The sequence below is a fragment of the Triticum dicoccoides genome, chromosome 1B (assembly GCF_002162155.2).
Source record: "Triticum dicoccoides isolate Atlit2015 ecotype Zavitan chromosome 1B, WEW_v2.0, whole genome shotgun sequence".
NCBI lineage: Eukaryota > Viridiplantae > Streptophyta > Magnoliopsida > Poales > Poaceae > Triticum > Triticum dicoccoides.
Window position 1 is genome coordinate 58,796,305 of NC_041381.1, and position 23,847 is coordinate 58,820,151.

At 46.2% G+C, this 23,847-nt stretch overlaps 1 protein-coding gene across 1 annotated transcript; it reads left to right on the forward strand.

Moving 5' to 3' along the window:
- Positions 1-14,999: 14,999 nt before the first annotated feature.
- On the forward strand, positions 15,000-17,614 carry LOC119301121. The gene is made up of 3 exons (XM_037578030.1): positions 15,000-15,585; positions 15,680-15,909; positions 16,736-17,614. Exons 1-3 carry the CDS (start codon positions 15,312-15,314, stop codon positions 17,351-17,353), a joined length of 1,122 nt encoding a protein of 373 aa, XP_037433927.1. The 5' UTR covers positions 15,000-15,311; the 3' UTR covers positions 17,354-17,614.
- Positions 17,615-23,847: the final 6,233 nt, after the last annotated feature.

Here is a 23,847-nt window from a genome sequence, read left to right on the forward strand (position 1 = left end):
CCGTGCGCACCGCCCCTGCCCCGACCCCGTCGCCGTCGCCGTGCGCGCCACCCATTCCCCGACCCCGTCGCCGTCGCCGCGCGTGCCGCCCCTTCCCCAACCCCGTCGCCGTCGCCCCGACCACATGCCGCCGCCTTCGGTCCGGCCGCTGGCGTCCTTTCCTCTTATTTTTTTGTGCATTTTATGTATACGTTCTTTGTGTATATATGTATATGTTCTCTGTGTATATATGTTCATATATGCAAAAGTTAGATTTTAGAAAAACTTTATATATGCAAAAGTTTATATCTGCAAAAATTTATACATATATGTAAGTATATATGTATGTATAGATTTATGTATGTGGATACATGAGGGGGGTCGATATACCCCCTCTCCGATATCATTTTTGTGCATTTTAGGTTAGTGTATATATATGTTGATGTATATATGCAAAAGATAGATTTTTAGAAAAAATACTATTTTTTCTGTTGATGATATGATGATGTTTTTTTCATATATGCATTTTTTCATATATGTATTATTTTTTTAAGTTGTTAGTAGATATCGATTTTAGGTTAGTGCATTTTATCACTGATTTTAGGTTAGTTGATCAATTAGTGCATTTTATGTTTGTTGCATTTTAGGATAGTGAATTTTATGTTAGTGGAGAGGAAAAAGTAAAATAAGGAAAAGGAAAATAAGTAGAGAAAGAAGGAGAAGAAGAAGGAGAAGACGAGGAGAGGAAGAAGAGAAAGAAGAAGAAAAAAAAGAGGAGAAGAAGAAGGAATAGAGGAGCTTCTTCTCCGTGTTTATATGTGTATATATATATGTGTACATGTTCATAGTATTTTTTTTCATAAGTGTATTTTTTTTGTTCATTGCATTTTTTTCATATATATAATGTATATATGTGTGTGGTAGCTATATATATGATGAATGGATGTGGCTATATATATATGTATGTATGAATATAATGTTCATAGCATTTTTTTGTTTATATATGTTTTTTCATATATGTATTAATTTTTTATTTAGGTTGTTAGTAGATATCGATTTTAGGTTAGTGCATTTTAGGTTAGTGTAGAGGAGAAATTTAAAGTAAAATAAGGAAAAGGAAGAAAAGAGGAAGAAGGAAGAAGGAAGAAAGAAGAAGAAAAAGAATGAGAGGACAAAGGAAAATAAGAAGATGAACAAGAGGAGAGGAAGAAGAGGAGAAATAAATAAGAAGAGGAAAAAAGAAGAAAATGAAGAGGAGAAGAAGAAAGGAATAGAGGAGAAGAAGAAAAAATAGAAAAAAAATATTCTATTTTTTCTTCTTCTCCTCTATTCCTTTCTTCTTCTTCTTCTTCCTTCTTCCTCTTTTCTTCCTTTTCCTTAATTATTTTCCTTTCTCGTCGTTGTCGATATAACCCCCTCGAGATAACTTCGACATGAGGGGCAGTCGACATATATACCCATCCTCGGCCCTCTCGCTCGACCAAAACTCTTGAGGACATCCAAATCCTAGAGAGAAAACGATGTTGGTCTCCTACCCCCTCCCGCCGCGCCCCTACCCGACAAATTAACTCTCTCGAGGCCACCCAAATTTACCAAGTTAAAAGAGCGTTGTCGTCAAGGCCACCCCAAACCTTTGAACCGTAGCGTCGAGGCCACTAACATGATTCCTTAATGTGATTAGCTGGCTAGTTCTACGTTTGCCACTAATATATATATATATATATATATATATATATATATATCCATCTGTACCATGTTTGAATAATAATTGACATGTTGTAAATATTTCCAGAAACTATGGAGCACTGCCGAGACGAAGAAACAGAAGCGATATTGAGGGACATAATCGCAAATGGAAGGGATGAAGTTGCGTCATTTCTCCTCGACACCGTTGGTCAGCTGGAAGAACAGGGTGAAGAAGAGGGCTATGTTCATGATGGCTACGGTCCATTAATGCCAGTACAAGAACATGACTATGTTCATGATGGCTCCGGTGACACAATGGAGATACAAGAAGGAGACCGTGCTAACTGCTCCGGTGACCGAACCGAGCCCGGCCAGGTATATATATATATTAGTTAAGCCCGTGCTGACTAGTTAACTGATGCTTCCATTGTTTTGGTATATGTACACATATTAATTACTCTCGTCTTTCTTCCTTATAATTTCTAGCCCTCCGGATCGAGCACAACTTCGGTAAGGAGACGAGGCCCGAAGAAAAAGTTGAGCTCGGATGAAAAGTTTGAGATCATAGAAATCGCGCCCGACGGCGAACCGATTGAACCCATCCAGACAAGGAAGGCATTTTCTGCTCAGTGCGGGGTTCTTGTTAGGGAGAAGATCCCGATCAGCATCCAGCAATGGTATAAGCCTAAGGAGGAAGACCCTGAGGTGTCTTATGTCAATGATATGCAGAAGGAATATCTTTGGACTGAGCTGAAGGCAAATTTCACCCTACCGCCAGAGGAGGATCCAGAGAAGCCAGTTAAAGAAGAATTAATCAAGTCTTGTGCTCTTAAGAAGATGGCAACCCTAATGAGGAGGTGGAGGAAAGAGCTAAACCAGTTTGTCAAAAATAAAAAGACACCAGAATTCATCAGCAAATATGAGAAGATCAAAGATCACTGGCCCGCATTTGTGGCCCACAAGACATCGGAAACGAGTAAGAAGATGTCGGAGACAGACAAGAAAAATGCAGCGAAGAAGACGCTTCACCATCGCACGGGGTCAGGTGGCTACCTGCAAGCCCGGCCTAAGTGGTCCAAGGCTGAGAATGATCTGCTTGAAAAAGGGATCGAACCAGAGACAATGAGATGGCCAGACCGTTGCCAGACTTGGTTCTTCGGGTCTGGCGGAACCTTGGACCCTGTAACAGGGTTTTGCCAGTGGACGGACGAGCAACTGGAAATACTAGTCAAGAACCTTCGACACTATATCGATGCAGCGCAGTGAGGGACGTTCCTTCCAAACAGGGAGAAGGACGAGCTCACAATGGCCCTTGGGAATCCTGAGCACCCTGGACGGACACGAGGCACGTCAGGCTCCATTCCGTGGAAGGTTGGTTTTCCGGACGCAGGGGGTTACAAAACCCACGAGAGGAGGAAGAAACTGGAGCAGGACCAACTGCAGGCGTTGCACGAAAGGGTAATGGGGCTAGAGGATCGAGAAGAGGAACGAGAAGCAGCATATCGCAGCAAACGACCTGCCGAAGCTTCCCTCGAAGCTACCCCGCCATCTCAGCGGAGATGCAGCGTGGCTTCCACCGAGCTGCTTCAGCCGGAGCATGTCTTGACGGCTCCTGCCAGCTATCCCGTGGATGGTATCACGGAGTCTCAAAATTGCCACATTATGGCGCGATGGATGAATTTGAAGGTCAAGGCGGCTGTTGGCCAAGTTTATCCTAGTGGACCCGGCACAACTTATCACTGCTAGCCGATTTCAAAAGGATATGCTAAGGTGATGGTGGATGAAATAACGGAGGGATTTGAGGACCTCGTGCTTGACCACCCTATCGGTGAAGGGGAGACTAGGCTGGGTTCTGCTCTGAAGACTCCATGCCTATGGAAGAAGGAGCTCATCAACCTTCTGAACTGGACGCCTCCGCCTCCTCCTCCTGCTCTGGCGAGTCAGGGCACTCCGCCTCCTCCACCGCCTCCTCCTCCAGCGAGTGACGATCAGGGCACGCGTGGCGGCACTCCGCCTCCTTCTCCGGCGCATGGCGGCACTCCGCCTCCTTCTTCGCCTACGCCGGCGCTCCCGAGCAGCCAGCAGCATCCTCCTTCTCCGCCTCGCCAGCAAGGGCGGAAGAGACCCGCCGCCGCCCCGGCTGCTCCGGCGCGTCATACTCCTTCTCCTCCGCCTTGTAAGCAAGCACGAAAGAAGACAGACACCGCAGCCGCTCCGTCTGCTCCGGCGTCTAGCAGCACAACCAGAGGCGGGAGGCAATACAAATACGGTCCATCATATCTCAAGCCTCTAGAGAAGTTACCGTATGAGAGGTCCGAGGAGGAAAACGATACGATTGTCCGAACCCACGTGAAGGAGTTCTTTGAAGGGGTGAAAGCAAAGAGACATCCACCTCCGGAGGAGAAGGTAGACTCGGTGAAAGCAAAGCGCACTATCGATGCCCTGAGGAAACCACCAAAGTCTCCACCGAGAACCAACTATGAGCGCATTACTGAACAGACATATCTCCAAGCCCAGCGGTCGGGAACTACTGTCAGTGCTAAAAGGTCAAAAGAACGAGCAAAGGGGAAAAAAATTGCCCAGCTCGGCGAACAAGCACAGCAATCGTGCCCCCCGCTCAATGTGTCTAATGCTCCGGGGACGGTAGCCGGTTATGGCAATCTTGACGATTACCTGCCTGATGATGCACTTCCTGATTTCTTGGAGGTGGACGAACACAGATACGAGTACGGGAAGCCTCTCGTCAAAGATGAAAAATCTCTGACAACAATGATGCGAAGATTCCATAATTGGTACATGGAAACCTGCAGAGAGTCTGAGGGTAAGAATGCTTTGTATCTGCATATTAAAGAGGAGCACGATCTCGTTGCAAATGATCTGTTGACTGTTCCATTTGATGAGTTCTTCGCGTTCTTCAATCAAAAGGCCCTCGATAAACTAATGGTCTTTTACTACTGTCTGTAAGTACTATTTCTGTCATTAAGTCTCTATATATAGCTCGGCTCTTTCATTTCATGTATTTATAATTAATTATCCTCAATATATTATGCAGATTGAAGATCGTCGAGTGTAAAAAACAAGAAATTTATGATATTGGGTTCATTAACACAAATATCATAGATGAATTTCTGGTTAAAAAGGACATCAAAGAGGCCGAGGACAACGTGCTACAATCATTGATAAAAAATAAAAAACAAAGATATCATACTCTTTCCTTACAACGGCAAGTGAGTGTTACTGTTGTGTGCATATTCGGTTTCCCTTATTACTCGAGCGAGGTTATAGTAATGTAATTGATGAGTTATGCATGCGTCCGCAGGCACCACTATATTCTTCTGGAGATTAAGCTTGAGCGTGGACTAGTAAGCGTCTTAGACTCGAGACGAAAAGATCCCAAATCCTATGCGGACATGACTGAAATGCTCAGCAAGTAAGTTCAATCGATCATTATCGCACCATATCGGCAACTTTTTGTTCATTTCCTGATATCTCAAGTAATAATAATTATTTTCTTTGTCTTACAGGGTTTGGAAACAGTTCACCGCAGAAGCTCCGGGACTGCCGAAGGAGCTGCGATATACATACCCGAAAGTAAGTACTACTGGCTAGCTAGTTGCGCGCATCTCCCGTTGATTCTATAGCTATACTTTCATCAATGCCATTTATAATGCTTCATTATCAGTTTGATTAACCTCTATTTCTCGTAAAGTGCTTGTGGCAGGAAGAAGGGAATGATTTCTGTGGATACTACGTGTGCGAGTTCATCCACAACACGACTTTGAAAAACAAGCGGGGCTACTCTCAAAGACAATATGAAGTGCGTAAGCAATAATATTCACAATTTCATTTTATTACACCATCATTTCTGTTGAGTTTCATTCATATATATGTATTCATTAACCCCCTCCTTCAAATTAGACGTGGCAGATGCGGAATGAACTCCTAGAACCAGATCGCATGAAAGCAATTCAAGAGGAATTGGCGGGATTCTTTCTTGACCACGTCATCAATAAAGCCGGAGAATACCATGTGAAAATTGATTTCAATTGCTAGGGGATTGTAATTATAAGAGATCGTATACATATTGTACATGCATGTATGTAGCCAGTAGCGTTAGATACTTGTTGTTCGACCAATCTCTCGGAGAAGGAGAGATGTCGATCGATCACTTCTCTCGGTATGCATGAACTTCTGTACTAAATGGTTCTCTCGATCACTTATGTATATATAGTACGTAGAGTCGACCAAGCACGGACATAAGAGAGGACACTTCTCTCTATTAATTAGCTAGCTAACATAATATATGAAACACGTAAATTAACCCTCCAAACCCCCCCCCCCTCCTTTCAAAAAAAAAATAACAAAAACCCCAACCAATGAAATGCTGACGCGTGGATGCTTTTTGGTCCCGGTTGGTGCCATCAACCGGGACCAAAGGACCCCTGACTGGGCTCGGCGCACAGGGCCACGTGGAGGCACATTGGTCCCAGTTCTTGTTTGAACCCGGACTAATGGGTGGAGGTATTAATAACGGTCCATTAGTCCCGGTTCATGAACCGGGACTAAAGGCCCTTACGAACCGGGACTATTAGGTGTTTTTCTACTAGTGGCGGTGGATGAGGAGGCGAAGGTGGATGAGGAGGCGAAGGTGGAGGAGAACGCGAAAGAGCCTAAGAAGAAGAAGAAGAAGAAGAAGAAGAAGAAAAAGAAGAAGAAGAAGGAGAAGGCGAAAGAGGAGGAGAAGAGGAGAAGATCCCAATACATAATAGAGGACATCGAGTATGAGGAGGCGAAGGTGCAGGTGGAAGAGCCGAATGAGCAGGAGGAGGAAGCCGAGGAGGATAACCGGGACGAGGAGAGGGGGAAGAAAAAGAGTGGCAGAAGCTACTATGTGATCGATATGTACAACTCCCATGATCCATCAGCGAGGGTGCAGCTTCTGGCGTGTGACTACGACGGCTACATCGTCGGCATTCGACGGCAGTGGAAGGGTGTATGGAGTTCATGGTCCAAGTTTCTTCAGGAGTACATGCCGAGCTGGATTGATTTTACTGACATCCGTGTCTTCAGCAATCACAGCAAAAAGTAAGTAATGGAACATCTTGGTACATACTTTTTATCTGTAACATTCAAATTAGTGGAGAGCATCACCAAGTAATACTATCTTGTGTACACTGTACAGGACCACTGTGGGAGGCACTGAGTCTATCAGACACATGTTTTACGTGTTGGCTCGGCCTGACAGTAGCACTGCTGATATCAAGGAAGCCTTGCTTCGAGCCGTTGTGATGTTCTGCGAGGCACTCCGTTTTCTTTCTATCATGCTGATGATAATAGATGCGATTCAGAACAATCAAGGCGCCACCCCTCTGCCTAACCACATCTGGGCACGCATCAACAACTGGGGCCAACTCTCCAAGTTGGTGCTGCAGGTGGGCAAGAACGGCGTCGTGGACAGTCCTGCTCTGTTGGACAGGCTGCTGCGCAAATGCCAATACTCTACTTTTGCGGATATCATCGGAGATAGGAGACAGGGGGACTTGACACAGTTGATGCGGAATGACAAGATTTTGCTTGACAGAGCAACGAGGGAGTCCCTGCAGGAAGAGGGTGCGGGAGAGGATGTCCATGACCCTGGTTTCTAGGCACCACCGAGGCACTCCTTCCTCTACACTTGCTGCTAAAATCTGCACCTCCTCTTCTACTACTCCTCTTCACCGTCATGAGCGCGACGACAAGTACCTCTTCTTCGTCAACCATGTGACCCAGCGCTTGGTGTTATGCAGCAGTAAGTCAGAGGTAGATGTGACTCGAGCCTTTCCTGGGTTTGCTGAGTCGTGTCAGATCCTAGCTTTGGTGCCCGATCCTATTCTCTAGAAGATAGCATGTTTCAGAAGGTCCAGGCCACGATTAATACCCCGCCACACCGTCGATGATTGAATAGAAGTCGTGTCGATCAATTGACCTCTGTGGTAAAATCTTGCCTTGAGTAATCTTGCGAAAATGGTTTCAGGTGAGCTTATTAGCTCACCTTGAGTAATACCCCGCCACACCGTCACCTGAAACCCAGCAGGCATGCTCCACACCCAGGGACCAACGAGCCAGCAAGAGGGAAACAGCACAGCTCCACCAACGCGCTTGGAACGGCCAGAAGATGAGGCGCGTGGCTCCATCTCCACGGACGCTGAATCCCGATCCCCTTTCTCATTTTTGATGATTTGATTGATTGAGGATTCCCCTCGCTTCACCCGCGCCTCCAAGAGATTCTCTAGGCACAATCCCCTCACCAGCTGGCCCGGATCCGACCCTCTTAACCATCTTCATTTGTCCGAAATCTTGCCCCAAAACTCTCGCCCTCATCCGATCCAACACCCCGGATTGCTAGAGAAGCTCGCTCCAACGCTCGCTGCCTGATTAGACCATGGTGGGTAGTGGGTGGTGGGTGGCCATACCTCACTTGCCCTCCGCCGCCGCCAGATCGCCCTCGCGAGACATTTTTCTTTTTGCCTTTGGTCAGCTTGTGTTTATAGTCGACGCCAGGATTAGTTCATGGCCCAATGCATAGAGAGAGCATCCCTCAAAAAACAGGCAAAATGCACAAAAAATAAATAACCCATGGGCGTAACTGTTTCACAGAGTAAACTGTGGGCGAAACAATTTCACTTATCTAACCCTTTTGTGTAGGTAAACTTTTAACAGCGCTCGACCGGCCGAGCGCTGGGCCGGTCTCACGCGCGTCGTTCGAGAATGAGACGCTCCGCTAGCATCCCACATGTGTTTTCGTTGGGCCCACCCAAGCCTTATCTTCCCAACCTGGTCAGCCCTTCATTCTTAGCCACACATCCCACGCTTCTTCTTCCTCTCTTAACTGACGCTCGCGTTGGCTGTCGCTGCTTTCACCACGCCATGGATTTCATCTCGTCCCTTCTCCAAGCCTTGCCTCGCTGCTACGGTCTCGCCCTCCCGGCTGCTCCATGCCTCCCTTGCGAGCTCGAGGCGATGTCACTCGCACACCTGCGGGATGCAACACCACTTTTATTGCAAGGCCACCACGCTCCTGCTACGGCTTCATTTTTGATTTAGCCAGTTGCAGCATTTTTATTTGTGGTTCCAGCTTTTATTTTGCCGGTAGCAGCAATTTTATCATCCACCACCATTTTTTGGTTAGCCGGTTCCAGTAATTTTTTCACCAGCAGTAGCTTTTCCTGTCACTCGTTCCAGCTTTTGATTTCGCCGGTTGCAACAATTCCTTTTTCGACAATAGCAATTTTTGATTCGCTGGTTGTAGCATTTTATTTGGCCGGTAGTAGCTTTTGACAACGATGGTTTCAACTTTTTGATTTCGCCGGTGCCAACATATGTGGTCACTGGTTCCAGGCTTCACCCGAAAGCTTCCACTGTTTGATTCGAAAGCTCCAACCACACACCGTGCAAGTGAAAAAGCTACAGCCGTTCACCCGAAAGCTTCAACCACAGTTTAAAAAAGCTTCAAGCTTTTTGAGTCATCTTTGTGGTAGCCTAAGCACCGGAGACAGCGATGAAACAGTCACCATGGATGTCCCATACAGAGCTTCACCTTTTTTATTGAATGCCGCAACCGCCGCGCAAGATGCTACATTCAGCGTCGAGGGATGCTAGAACCGATAATTTTTTTTGCTGGAACCAAATGAAGACGACGATTTCTGCTGCCACCGCCATCGGATTTTGCTACAAACGGCAAGGTTTTTTGCTACATTCATCCACTGCTGAGTTGCGACCCCGCGACGGCGGCGACGAGATTTTGTTGCAACCATCATGGATTTTTGCTATGTTCGACAATTTATTTTGCTACGTCCATTCATGGCGGAGTTGTGATCATTCACGGCGATGACGATGATTTTGCCGCAAGCATCATAGATTTTTGCTACGACCGGCCATATTTTTTGCTACGTCCATTCATGGCGAGCTGCGACCTGCGGCGACTCTAAAAGCACTGCTGCAGCGACGAACGGCTGCCTAGGGACGAGGACCACGACGCCGCGGCAGCTGCGATGCTGTGGATGAGGCTTTTTCATGCTGGAACCGGCGAGGATTCGTTCTACAAGCTCCATGGATCGATTTTTTTCGAGCGCGAGTAGGTTGTGTGAGGGCGGCGAGCAGCGGCGAGCTCGGGGTGTGCAGCGGCGCTTCGGACTCGGTCGCCTTGTGGGAGATTACGGCGGGGTCGACGGCGCTGCAGCCTCCTCTCGCTTCGATGTGCGGCCGTGCAGTATTTTCATGAAGAGGATGAAGAAGACGGACCAATCAAGGAAGCACATCCCATGGCTAGCAGTCAATGCATCGCATAGGAATCGTACGGCCATTGGTCGACCGGCTGAATCGTTGCGCCGGTAGAGTAGTGCCCTTTTGTGTAGCGTCCGACTGGTCAACATGGCACCCCAGGGCCCACCCCTAGTTGTGCAACGCCTAGCCGACCGGCGCTATACTGCAGTGTGTAGCGCCGAGCTCAAAGGAGCTACACATTGACTTACTAACCACCGCGGGCCGGCCCTTCCCCATCCCGCCACCCATTCATTCTACTTCCTCCGTTCCAAATTACTCGTCGCTAAAATGGATGTATCAAGAACTAAAATACATCTAGATACATCCATATGCGCGACATGTAATTCGGAACGGAGGGAGTAGTAGCAAAACAGAGAGCGGCGGTGACGGCTCTCTCCTCTCCCCCTCTCAATCCCCTCTCCAAAATCCTTCTGATCCGAACATTTCATCAGTGGATTTCTTCCCCAATCCCTCCTAGAAGGCAATCTCCTCCGATTCCCTTCTTTTTATCTGAGAAATCATTCACATTATTCAGATTTGTGCAAGTTTGGGTGAAACCCTTGTTTTGCTTGGATTCGAAATTTAAATGAAAATTTGCAATAGTTTGGTGTGATTTAGGATTTGTAGATGATTTGAAATCATTGTGGAACCCTAGTTTTGTTGATTTCTATTGTAAATCATGCTTCCATAGGAATATATATGTATATATGAAAAAATAGTCACATATTTAAAATCCTTTTAGTACCCATGTATGAATGTGTGTATATAGGAATGTGTATGTATGTATGATTGTTGAGATGAATATATATTAGATGAGTATTTAAATTCCTTTTAGTACCTATGTATGGTCGGTTGCCCATGCTTGGTTCAAATATGCATAGGAAGTATGGTAGTTTGCTCATATTTGATTGAAATAATACCTATGTATGATTGTTGAGATGAGTACATACCGAAACGATACTCACATATGAAATACTGCTCATATATGTCTTATTGTTTGAAATAGTAGGATCGTGTGGATTCTCAATGATTACTATGATGTTAAAGACCGGGCATATTTGATGGCGGAGAAGAAGATGGTAACAAGCATGCTAGGGAGGCAGGGAGGCAGGGGAGCGGCTTGGACAGGGACGGCGGCGTCAACGGCGTGCCGGCTGCAGCGCGAAGGCGGGAACTTTACGGGCTTTGGAGATCCCGGCCGGGCCTGTGCGGCCACGGGCCTGGTATGTTCCTGCTATTGCGTCCGGTCAGCTACCGTCGAGACGGTGGAGGTGGGGCCCTCCCGTGTGCCGTCGGTGCTGCTGCCCTAGTCCCGGCTCCTCTCCTTCTTTGTGCGGATCATGCTTCACGGTGCCGTGGGGAGACGGCGTGAGAAGCTTCGTGACCGGGTTGGCGCAGGGTGAGGGTCTGTTTGGTGGCGAGCTCTGGAGTGCTTGAGGTGGTGGTTGGGATCGGGAGAAATCTCTGTTGGCTTGGCCAACACTGATGCGGTGGCGCTTGTGGGTACCGCCTGACCTTCCTGAAGGGCGTTGGGGCTACCCTTCCTCTCTCCTCACAGCGTACCGGGGGAAACCCTTGGCAGCAGCGTCGTCATCGTCGCGGTCCTTCTTGGAGGTGCTGATTGGTACCGGCGCTTCGGAAGCTCGGAGCTTGGTGGGCGATCTCCGGTGGGCGCAGCGGCCTCGAGGCTTCTTCGTTTTTTGTCGATCAGCCGTTGTTGGCATTAGTTTCTTTTGTATTTTCTGTTTCTTTCCTTTTGGGCGTGACTGTGCTGCTTCCGCCCCAGCACCTATCGTTGGATGTTCGGTTGGTTGCTTTGTATACAAAGCGGGGGAAAACCCTTTTTCGATAACAAGCATGCTAGTTGGTAGTTTGTAATTTGTGTTTATCTCAAATGGATATGCCATAATACTCACACTTGTATGTTTGTAGGACCTTTTACCCCTAAAGATTCAGTTTCACGGGGCCTCGTCGAGTGCCATGCCGTACGATGAGCGGTACACACCGTACATCGAGATGACAGGACTCCCCCTGTTCATCCAGCTTGTCAGTCGATCGATGCCAAACCTAAATGATGCAGGAATCACTACACTTGTGGATCTGTGGAGGCTGAAGACGCACAGTTTCCACCTCCGTACCGGGGAGATGACCGTGACACTTCAAGATGCTTCTATGATCCTTGCACTGCCTATAGAGGGGAAGCCTCTGTGTATGAGCACCGATTCTGAGGGGTGACACCAGCAGATGGAGGCCCTTATTGTTATGGTTCATGCAGAGGCTGAAGACAACAGTAAAGAAAGAGTCGCAACCGATGCTTCTTACACGTGGATCTTAGTGAACTTTGCGCATTGCCCTAAGGACACTAATGATGATGTGGTCCAGACGTATGCTCACGTTTACATGTGATATGTTATCTCTAGTACTCTCTTTGCTAATGGTGGTGGCAGGAACGCCCAATGGGTGTGGCTCAAGGCGTTGATTGTTTTCGATAACAAATTTAGCCGGGGTTCGCTGACACTGGGCTACTTGTACCGGCGGGTAATAAATTGTTCATTTTACTTTATTTGTATATTATCAATGCAAACTTGCCTTAACTGAGCCTTGTTTGCCTTTACGTGCAGTCGGACGATGCTTGTCATAGGTCCTCAAAAGACGGCATAATTGGTGGTTCTATGCTCCTGCTTTTAGTATGGAGCTGGGAACGCCTACCAGTTGCACACCCGAAAGAGGTAGGGTACAAGGCGTGGGACGATCATGACAACCCTTTACAGCTCCCCACTTAGGCTTACAAGTGGGACGTGGTATCATATGACTATCGATGTCGATATCATGTACACGCAGTCCCAGCTTGCTCTCTATTGCTCTCTGGACTGGCTATGGTGTGCTAATTAAAGAGCATAACACCTAGGAGCAAGGCGTTACATAGTGCAATGTAGCGCCCTTGTATTAGGCGCTACACTGTCAACTTGTTCAAAAACTAAAAAAAGACATTTTGTGGTACACAACACATAGCACAATTACACAATCTTTAAATCACATAAAAAGTACACATAGAGAAGTCCATGGCATAGAGGAGTGCACATAGAGGTTCATGACCACAACGAACTTCAAGGATCATAGTCTACGAAACGACAAGGTTCAAAATAAAATGCACATTGAGGAGTCCATGGCATAGTTCACAACATGATGAGAATCACATTGCTCTATTGTGTCGAGCAAGTCCCCTGAGCATAATGAACCACCCTCTCGATGAATAGCTTATTCTCCCTCTCTTTCTTTGCCTTCTCCAAAACATGAAGCCTCCTTCATATCTCTTTGAAATCCTTTTTGCCATTGCGCATTCCTCTTCGCCTCCTCAAACTTAGCCCTCCTATTCATCGCTACATACTCCAATGTCATTTTTTCCTTTTCCTTTCATCTTCTCTTCAAACTCCTCTTGCTTCTTCCTCTCAAGTGTGGCTGCATCCTCCTCTCTCACCTTCCTCGCAACCTTCTCCCACCACCCCGGCATCTCACCTTCCCCATCCTTCTCCTCCACCCACTCGGTTGTTACTTTGTTGGGTTAAGACGCCGTCATACCTACGAAAATTTGCAATGTACTATGAAACAAGAAACAACATGTAGCCACATAGTGTACTATGAAATAACATGTGATCATAAATAACAATAGTGTACTATGAAACAAGATGAAAATAATATTGAAATGTAGCCACATAGGGAAATGGTCCATCCAGGTATTGCTCTAAGCCCAAGTTCATGTGAGCTCAGTGAACAGTAAAATAAAAAAAATCAATTTTTCCGTGAAACATTGACAAATGTTTTTGTAGCTTGCAAAATTTCATCATAAAATGACATTTGTGGAAAATGTCGCAAAAAACAAAAACACAGTGCTCCAAAATGCATTTAAAAATAACATTTTGGAGCATAATTTCCACGAATGTCATATGGTGATGAAATTTTGCAAGCAAACAAACATCTTGTCAATGTTACACACAAAAAAATCAGATTTTTTTTTCATTTTTCTTCCGATTTTACTGTTCACCCGAGCTTACATGAGCTCGGGATTAGAACAGCCGCATCTGTTCTTACTTGTTGTATGTTCTTTCTTTACTTTTATTCCATCACCCCATCTCTCTCTCTCTCTCTCTCTCTCTCTAGGTTTGCCATCCCCGCTGCCGGTTTACTTTCTTCATTGATGCCGAGCATGCTGTCTCTCTCTCTCATGTCCCTCATCTGATTGCTACTTTCTTCATGCTACCGATGAGCAGGCTATTGTTGCTTCAGGTTTGCCTATCTGGTTTAACCTCCCATTGCAGAGATTATTCCTTTACTCTTTCTTCCCACTTGCGGGGTTATTTTCTTCGTTCGGTTCCCGTCCTTTGCTTGTTGACTTCTGAGGCAGCAAGGCATCCCACATATAATTTTTTTGATGGGATTGGGTTTAAAGGAGCCAAGTGGGACTATTGTTTTTTCTAAGAACCTTATTTTGCAGTAGAAGCATACCATATCAGTTGGCCTCATCCTTTGGGAGGGAGGGGTCCTCAAAGCAAGTATTTTTCGTTGCTTACCCAATTCCTCATTTTTTTTAAAAGGTGCAGACCAGGCCGAGTTCGGCCCACGTGGATGACAAGAGATGGACGAAATCTGTTCAATATGGTGGACAGACGAAAATTACGTATGAAATCTTGGGAGTAAGAAACGTTTATAACTTCATTATTAGGTATAGATTAATAATGAAAAAATACACGATGAAACATTTTCTTTATTAATGAAAAAATAAAAGGAAAATATAAAAAAGAAAAAAACCAGATAAAAAATGAAAGAGAGAGAAAGAAAACCCGAAAATTTAAATTAAATAACAAACGAACGAAAAGAACGAAAATAACGAAAAGGGAACGCGCTGCCGCGAACTGGGCCGGCCCACCCGCGGGCGCTTGGGGCGAGGCCTATCGGATCCGAATCGGGCCGAGACGTTTATTTCTTTATATTGCGAAACCCGCAAGCTCGGCCCTGAACATTATACTAGCCCGGCATCCCCAAATCCCCCACCGGCCCGGAGAAGAGAGGAGAAGAGAAGGCGAGAGTGGATCTAGGGTTAGGGTTCTTTCGCTCTTCTCTAGCAGAGCGGCGATGGAGTTCACACGGAAGGAGCAGTTTGATGCCTACGTCGATTTGATATTGGCGGCACGGCAGGAGGGGACGGTGAAGGCGGCGGAGGAGGCGGAGAGGAGGAAGACCCCAAAAACAAAAAGAAGAGCGCGCGGAAGGCGGCGGCTCTGGAGTGGGCGAGGAAGAGTTTGGAGGCAGAGAGGGCCAAGGACAGGAGCAGCTTCAAGCCCAAGACGATGACCGAGGAAGACGTCGCGGCGGCGGCCGTGTACAGAGCCAAGGGGGAGGAGGCGCACAGGAACCAGGATCGGAAGGGGGAGCTGGACGCCGTCATCAAGTGGATCGGGACGGGAGACCCCGAAGCAATCAGGATCTCGAACCAGTGGGTGGATGAAAACATGGCGGCCATGAAGCTGCAGGCGCTCGATCCCACCGAGTACTGGGAGGCCGTTGATGCCAGGAGGGACCGAGAATCCGGCGAGTCTTTGTGGGTCGACTCCTTCGGTCCCTGTAAGCAGACCCGAATCCTCTTTCCCTCCTCATCAATTTCTCTAGGAATAATAATCTCCGCTAAGCGTCTTGATTGATTCACATTGACCTGCAGCACCTACCCAGCCCATGTGTTACACAGACGACAAGCCTCCGCCTGGACGCGGTACAGCCTACCCCATGCGAACTCTGCAGGTCTTTTCGGTCAGGGTTGGAGCCATCACAGGTGGATTGGATTGGCCTCTGGATGTCTATGGTGTCGTTGCCGCACGTGACTCGTTTGATGACAATCGCAACATCATCTTCAACCGCTCCAGGGATAACTGCCAAACCATTGACAAGAAGGTTCGTATTCTCGTCGCTCGCAAATATTTGGTGCCATATTATTGTTAGTTCCACAATGTTATTTATATACTGGGACATATATGTGGTTAAATTAGAGATTTAAAACATGAAGTAAGATGAGAAAATAATTACTTTCTCTTCCAATTGTTATGGGCAAATATATACCAAATAAATCTGCAAATGTAAGTGGGAAGCATGCTATTTGTCTGCAAAATGTTCCGAGTTCTAAAAGTATGCCAACATTAGTGTAGATTATTTCCAGGTATAGTCGAATCCTATGGAATAGTGCCTGCAACTTTTACCCTCTCTTGACCAGTTTGCTTGAGGCCAGTAAACAAATAATTTCTTGTGTTCCCATTTGAAATTCTGCTAAAAAATCCTCTAGTTGTTGTTTGCAATCTTATCTCTTAGACAATAAGTTTAGAGTATATATGCACACCTCAGAAATACCCCTTTTTGTTTGCCTCTAAAGTGTTTCCCTACTGTACATAGTTTTGAAGTGTATATGCTTCAGTTGTGATGTTCAATGTTTGCCTTTGCTTCAATCTACACATATTATTTGTTTAAAATGCAAGAGTTTTAGACATTTGAAATGCTTGCTGACCCAACTCAAATTCATGGGCTCACCTCTGGAAAATTCTGTCTTTCCTGTGCTTTCTACCAACATATATTTAATTCAAGCACTTATTATTAAGTTTAGCGTAATAAATGGATTACTTGCCAATGGATGCATTCTTTCTTGACATCAGCATAGATTGGTTATATTTGCTCCAGTCATTACTCGAGATAAATGATACATAACTTACGTTTTAAATTTTACATGCAGAATCCATGTTTGAGACTGACAGGTCCTACCCGCGCTGTTGTTGTTGTGGATCCTGCGTCCTTTGAGGTTAACTTGCGAGTTAAGGGCAGAACTGAATCAGAGGACAGAGAATTGAGTAATCTAGTTTTTTATTATCATGATTCTGGTTCTAGTGAATCATACGCGATTAAACGTGTCAGCACCAGCAAGCTTAGCACAGTGACATTGATGCTGGGTGATATTGTTAATTCAGTGGAGGCCACCATCAGTGTGAGAGTTGTTGGTGGGGAATGGCCAGAAGGTTTTCAAGGTCTAATTTCTGTCAATACGGCCAGTATTGATGCCAAGAAAGTCGAGTTGCTTGCGTTCGGAGATAAGTTGCCTCTTGCAGCTGATGGCATGATACAGCTTTCACGACATGTTGTATCTGTTGAAGCTAATGGAGAGTTGATAGTCTCCGTCATGGCAACTAGCTTGGAGGATCAAACTGTTGAGAGAGATTCAGAAGCATTCAGAGCCAAGAAAGCCTCCAGGAGCATGCGTATGCTTGAAGTTCACTGTTGTAAGTTTGAAGTCACTTTCGCATGCTCTCTTGTCCAGAACCTACCTCATTTCCACAAACTTACAAATGATGTCTGAGTTAAGTTGCTATATGATTGTTATTGGTTTATATCAAGTGGTAGTTGGATGTTAGTATCTTGGTTAAATTTGTCTTGACTAGTATGCAATGTGGGCAAGTTAAGGTATACCCCCTCTGCCCCGTAATTTAAGAGCATTTTTGACACAACACTAGTGTCCAAAACGCTAGGGGAGTATTTGACTATGTAATGTATTGTGGAAACTTGAGGGGTATATATTTGACTCGAGTAATGAGGGCAAGTTATTAGATTTAATTTACTATTTTCTTGTGTATTTTTCTCATACTAGCTTATGCTGGTACATTTAGTTTGTCTCGATGAGCGTTTTAGTTTGACTCCATGCACTGGAAAGAAGCAATGTCAACTACTCCCTCCGTCCGGGTTTATTAGGCCTAAAGACAACTTCTCTTAGACCAAGACACATAGTAATTTGCTCACATTAATTCTTTCACTTCACTCTCAATGCACTCTCTCACATGCATGCAGCCAATGAAAAAACACACATGAAGTGTATTAATTTTTCAGCCATGGCACCAACAACAATAGCTTTCAATGTAACCAATGAAATGGTTGCATGCATGCACCTTTCCAACGCGGGGCCTTATAAAAGTGGACATGCTTGTGTTGCTAAGAGGCCTAATAAACCCGGACGGAGGGAGTAGTTCCTGGTATCATTTGCTTAGAAATACAATACATGCTTCTGCTATCCAAATCCAAGAATAGACGAGACCAGCTCCCTCCCAAGGATCTCCGCTGCTTACATTGTCAACCATGATAAAATCGTTGGTACATGCGTGCTAAAAAAAGCAGAGCAGGGGCTAAAACAAATTGATCCAAAAAGAAGAAAAGACTAAATCCAGTTTACGGGTTGATGTTTCGTAGGATCCTATATATAGGTTGACGTCTACATGAGGAGAATGACTGAGTGAAGTTGCTCACAAACATGAACAGGGAGCTAGATGTGCCTCGTTAAGCTTTTTTATTTCCTGAAATTGGCCTTAATATATGTTTGAAAGAAGTATCAAAATCACCCCCAAATCCAGCCATATCCCTCCCTGAAGGCAATTTTGATATACTTTTTACCCTCAATCAAATCTATAAAAACATATAAATCACCCTCTTTAGTGGTTTTCAAGTTAAAATGTCCAATTTTAGGAGGTTCTGACCGGCGTTTAAAACATTCACCCCCGCCCCCCACCCTATTTTCCTGAAGTTTCTATAGAACACCGCTCGCTGTGCGGAGTCAAGTCTCGTCGACACCATGTTGACGTTCAAGCACTTGTTACATGCCACGGTTTGCGACGTGGTTTGCTTCTATAGGTTGTTGGGCTCAAGCCGCGCCGATTGGTGGTGGCGGAGTTCATCAGGACTACGAGAATCGAGGTTGGCAACAAGGTCTGGCAATGGCAGCAACATAGGCTTGGCCAGGCCGAGGCTACGGTGTGCTACGAAGGCTGAGATGGGCAAGAGGTCCCCGAAGGTTGCACGAGCATGCCTTCGTCCATATGGTCACCTGAGAAGCCCCAGTGACAAAACTAGACAAATCGGCTATGGTGGTGCTAGGCTACAATAGGCTAGAGGATGCGCGCGAGCTTGGGGATAGATGTGAAAAGAAAAGGGGCTCACCACGAAGCTATCGGCGCAGATGACTAGGTGAAGGAAGCTTGGGCGGCGAGAATTGGGTAGTGGTGAGCGACTGTCGCTAGGGGGCAACTTCGTCCAATTCTTTCAGTGAAGTTGATCATGGCATCCTAGCGACGCTCCTGTACAAGGTCGGCGGTGAGGCATGGGCATTGGTCACGCGAACGACGAGCAATGGCTGCGATGGGACACTCTAGTGGTAAACTCGACTATGTATCCACAACATCCAGCAAGAACAGAAAGCCAAATCACTTGATTTTATAGGGAAGTTCGCCCAAATCGGAGGGCCCTCTCATGCATATATTTTATATAGAGTATTTAGGGGTTTAGCCAAGTGATCGATGATACTATCTTAGCGTAACAGTTTTAGAGGAGGAATGAAATTACTGAAGCAAACAAGCCATAGTAACTAATAGCATACTAATGACAATGGGTAAATGGTGAATAGCACTACCAACGATGATCGTGATCGTAGAGCCACGACTCAAGGAGGAGAGGAGCAACAAGGAACATTGACAACTGAATGAACCAGTAAGTGAATGTACAACTTGGCACCTTCTACAGTTATAAGAACAAAGTACCTGACAAAGCCCTCTCCTCAAATTTGACTTGTTCTCAAAACACTAGGTCAAGTGCAAACCATGGTTGAAATTTCGTTTTGTAGAAGGTGGAAAAAGTGCAGTTCATGAAATCCGCTTCTTCCCAAGTTGCTTCTTCAGGCGAAGGATTTTCCATTGGAGAAGTCATTGCACGACAATAACATTGTTTCTTGGAATATATTTGGTTTGCAAAACCATAGCAGGGTCATTTTGATACTTGCTTCCTCTTAACTAGGAAGGTGCCCCCCTCCCCCAAGTGCAAGGGTTTGTATCAAGCTACAATTTCTCTCAAGTGACCTCAAGGTTTATCGAACCAAGATTAACTTTGTAACACAACCAATGATATGCACCGGCACACAAAGATACAAAACTTCAGCGGCCCGCAACAGGACTAGTGAGGTTGTCAATCCCACTAGCTTGCTAGTTAGAAAGGATTTAGACGCGGGTGGAAAAAGAAGGTTTACATTTAATGGAATGTAAAAGTGAGAAATTAAAAGTATGTTGAATGAGATTGAAAGTTTTATAGGAAGAAAATGGACTAGGTCCATAGGTTCCCTAGTGGCCTCTCTAAAAAATAAAAATGGTGTGATAAAGAAACTCTAGTTGAGCGTTGTTTAAATTGCTATGAAAGTATCGGTTCGTAAGCGAACCAGGACTAAAGGACTTGGGATTTAGTCCCGACCCTTTAGTCCCGGTTCCAAAACCGGGGTGATGCGGAGCATCCCACGATCATCCCCATGGACGCATCTACATCTCCTACGACACCACTTGGACCAATGACAAGAGCTCGAGCGAAGGCTATCGAAGATAAGGTGAACTCGCTCCTCTCCGAACTCCCACTCTCTACACATGAGACATGGCTACTACCTCAAGCGGAAACACCATGTGTGATCATGTACTCGGAGGAAGGCCACAGATCAGCTACATCCAATGGACAAGACGAGGAGGACACCGAGTACGAAGGACAAGAAGAAGAGCTACCGAAGAAGCTCCAGCCAGCGGACGTCCGCCCAGGACCGGACGTCCGGTGCCTAACGATCCAGCCAGCGGATGTCCGACTAAGACCGCACGTCTGGCGCCTGAAGGCCTAGCCGACCCAAGTCCCAACCGACGAGAGCTACATCAAGCGGACGTCTGGCACCCTCCGAACGACCGGTAACACTGCCTAGCAAGCGGACGTCCGCCCCCCACAGAACGACCGACAATTCCACTCCCGAGCCGATTCTGTGGAAGACCGAAGAGATCGGACGACCGATGAACGGACGACCGGCCACCTCCGGACGTCCGGTACCCCGTCTACAGAACATAATTAGCGGAAGTTCGAGCCCTACCGGACGTCCGGACCTCCGCGAGCGATCGAACGACCAGTAGTGACCGGACGTCTGCTGCCTGTGTGTGCGCAGCTTCGGACCCGAAGCCCATGTACCCTTTCATTCCGCCCCCTTTTGCACTTAGACTATAAATAGACCTCCTCCTCCTCCTAGTTAGGGTTAGCAAAGGATTAGCTCATATTTGTGTGAGAGCTTTGCTCATCCACTTGGTTACTTCTCCTTGGAGCTCACAACCTCTTTGGAGAAGATCCCCCAAGCGGATTCAAGACCCCATCACGGGGAGACCCTTCAAGGCCTCCTCAGGGAGAAGACCTTTTGTATCGTCCTTTGTTGACTTTGAATCGTGTATCACTCTTTGTGTTTCGAGGATCTAGCATATGTGTGACCAAATCTTGTTGGTTGAGTGATTTCTCTCGTGTTTCCCCTCATGATTTCTCCTTGTGTTCTTCATGTTCTTCGTAGGATCCCCACCAATTGCGAAAGATCGGGCATCTAGGGTTCTACCCTACATCATCTTGGTATCATGAGCTACGTTGATAACGTATTTGGATCCCCTACCCCTTGTTTTCTAGCTTGATTTTGTTGTGTTCTTCCCCAATTTCGAGAATCCCCACCAAAAATAGCCCCATTTTTTTGTGATTTGTTGGTGTGATGAAGTTTTGTTGGATTTGATCCATGGATTTGTTTTGCCATGTGTGGATCTAGCTTTCCCCCATCATCTCCACCATTTCCATCCAAAAAACCGCTCGGATTTGACCAAATTTGCCATCTCCACCACGAACCTAAGTTGTTCATCACGTGCCCGAAATCGCCCAGGCACCGGACGTCCGCTAGCCACCGGACGTTCGACGACCGGACGTCCACTCACAGACCGGACGTCTGCTGTACCCTGACGAAACTGAATTTTTTTCGCCCAAAAAGTTTCAGCCACAACCACCACTCCCGCATACGCACTTCAACTCCCATTCCACCACTGCAAACGCACTCCAATATCACCACCGCTTTCCGCAAGCACCACCATCGTTTACACGCTACCACCTCCGACAATTTTGACCCGTTTTGGTCTTTCGGAATTTGAGTCGTGGTTCCCGTGTCCTATTGTGTTTCGGCTATATAGGCACGGCGCGACATCAACATCACCATCGCTCATCTTCGCCAAGGACTCATCATTGCCAACAACCGTCCTTGTTTACAAACGACTACCTTGACGGTAACCTCAACGACATCTTTGTCTACTCCTTGCCATTGCATTGATAACCACCATAGCCTTACTTTTGCGTTGCTTACCCACCGAGACTAGCCGTTGAGTATTGCCGGCAACGTGACTTGTGCACATTAGTGATCATACTTCCCATAGCATACATACCATATCATTGTGGTGCATATCTAGGTGTCATCTTTTGTGTCACAAAGTTGTCATCGCATATACACAATTGCTATCTTGGTTCGTGAAGTTTTGCATGAGAAAAGAGCTCAATAGAGAAAGAGCCAAACAAGATTTTAAGCAAGAGGGAAAGATAAGCAAAGAGCTTATAAGCAAGAACCATATATAGCATCATACTACATTAAGATTTTCATACTCGATCATCTCGGATCATATCACCGGAATACAATACATATAGCATACTTGGGATAGAAGTCGTTGCATCTTTGCCTAGTAGGTTGTGCACAAGTTTCGTATCCGCCTATTGTGCAATCGTGCTAGCATCTCTCTAGTGTTGTGCAACAAGAGCATTTTCGTGGATTCCACATTTTGGCTCATTCTTTGGTTGCACGACCCCACTTATCTATTTGCGTGTGTGTTTCCATGTACCATATTTTGCTACTGGTCTACTTGTTGCATTTGCAAATTTGTGAATCTTTTCCAACATTATTAAGGCTCACTAACAATTGCATCAAATTTTGTGCCACCATCCTAACCAAGCTCCGCTTTTACTTGTGTAGGTGTGAGAACCGACAAGAATTGGTACCAATTGTGCTATTTCCTTGTTCCACATTTGAGTGATCATTGATCCATCTTCAACATCGGTCAAGGTACATTTGGTATAAGTTCTTCTCTTTCTCCCACTCACATATTTTTCTTGGAATGATGAATAGGCCAAGTTCTTCTACCAACCCACTCTTCATCGAGCAAGACGACGACATGCCATCCTATGTCACCAAGAGCCACCTCTTCGGTGCACAAAGAGCTTTGCATCAAGAACAACAAGCAATGAGTGACCGCATCGACAATCTCGCCACCGACTTGCGACTCTTCGAGCAAGGAACAAGAGACTACTTTGACAACAAGCTCGACGCACACAAACAAGAGAACGATGCAAGAATGGACGAGATTCGTGCCTTGTTGGTAAACCGCTCTTCTACCACTCCGTCATACCCAAGACGGAGCTGCTCGAGTCGACACTCTGATGATACCCTCTCTGGCTCAAGTACGCCGGCATCGAGCACTCTACGTCGAGCCGCACGCTAAGATCGTCAAGCAACTCGCAATCCTCTACGCGGCAACCATCCACAAGAGCACTTCGACGAGCAAGCGCATCGTCATCGTCATCACCAAAACCAAGCTCCTCTTGCACAAGCACAAGAAAGGCAACGCCAATGTCATCAAGAGGAAGAGCGAGCGCGCCAACACCAAGACAAACAAGATGTGGAGGCTCAACGTCTTCAACAACAACAACGTGCAGCACAAGCACTTGAGGCGCAATGTCCCCTCCGAGAGTCAAGTCGAGCCATCGCCAACCGTAACCGAGAAACGCGCAATCAAGAGGAAGCACTTCGCGAAGAAATTCAAGAGCGAAACTACCAACCAAGAGTGCATCGTCAAGTTCCTCAAGCTCTTCCACAAGCTCGATAAGCTCCTCCACAACCTCAAGTTCACCAAGAACATGATGACTATGGAAATCCTCCACGCCAAGAGCAATATG

What these genes read in the sequence shown, in the direction of transcription:
- LOC119301121 (XM_037578030.1), top strand. Translation starts at nt 15,312, where the DNA reads ATGACCGAGGAAGACGTCGCGGCGGCGGCCGTGTACAGAGCCAAGGGG. An exon ending in GGTCGACTCCTTCGGTCCCT is followed by an intron (nt 15,586 to 15,679) that starts GTAAGCAGACCC and finishes ATTGACCTGCAG; the next exon opens with CACCTACCCAGCCCATGTGT. An exon ending in GCCAAACCATTGACAAGAAG is followed by an intron (nt 15,910 to 16,735) that starts GTTCGTATTCTC and finishes TTTTACATGCAG; the next exon opens with AATCCATGTTTGAGACTGAC.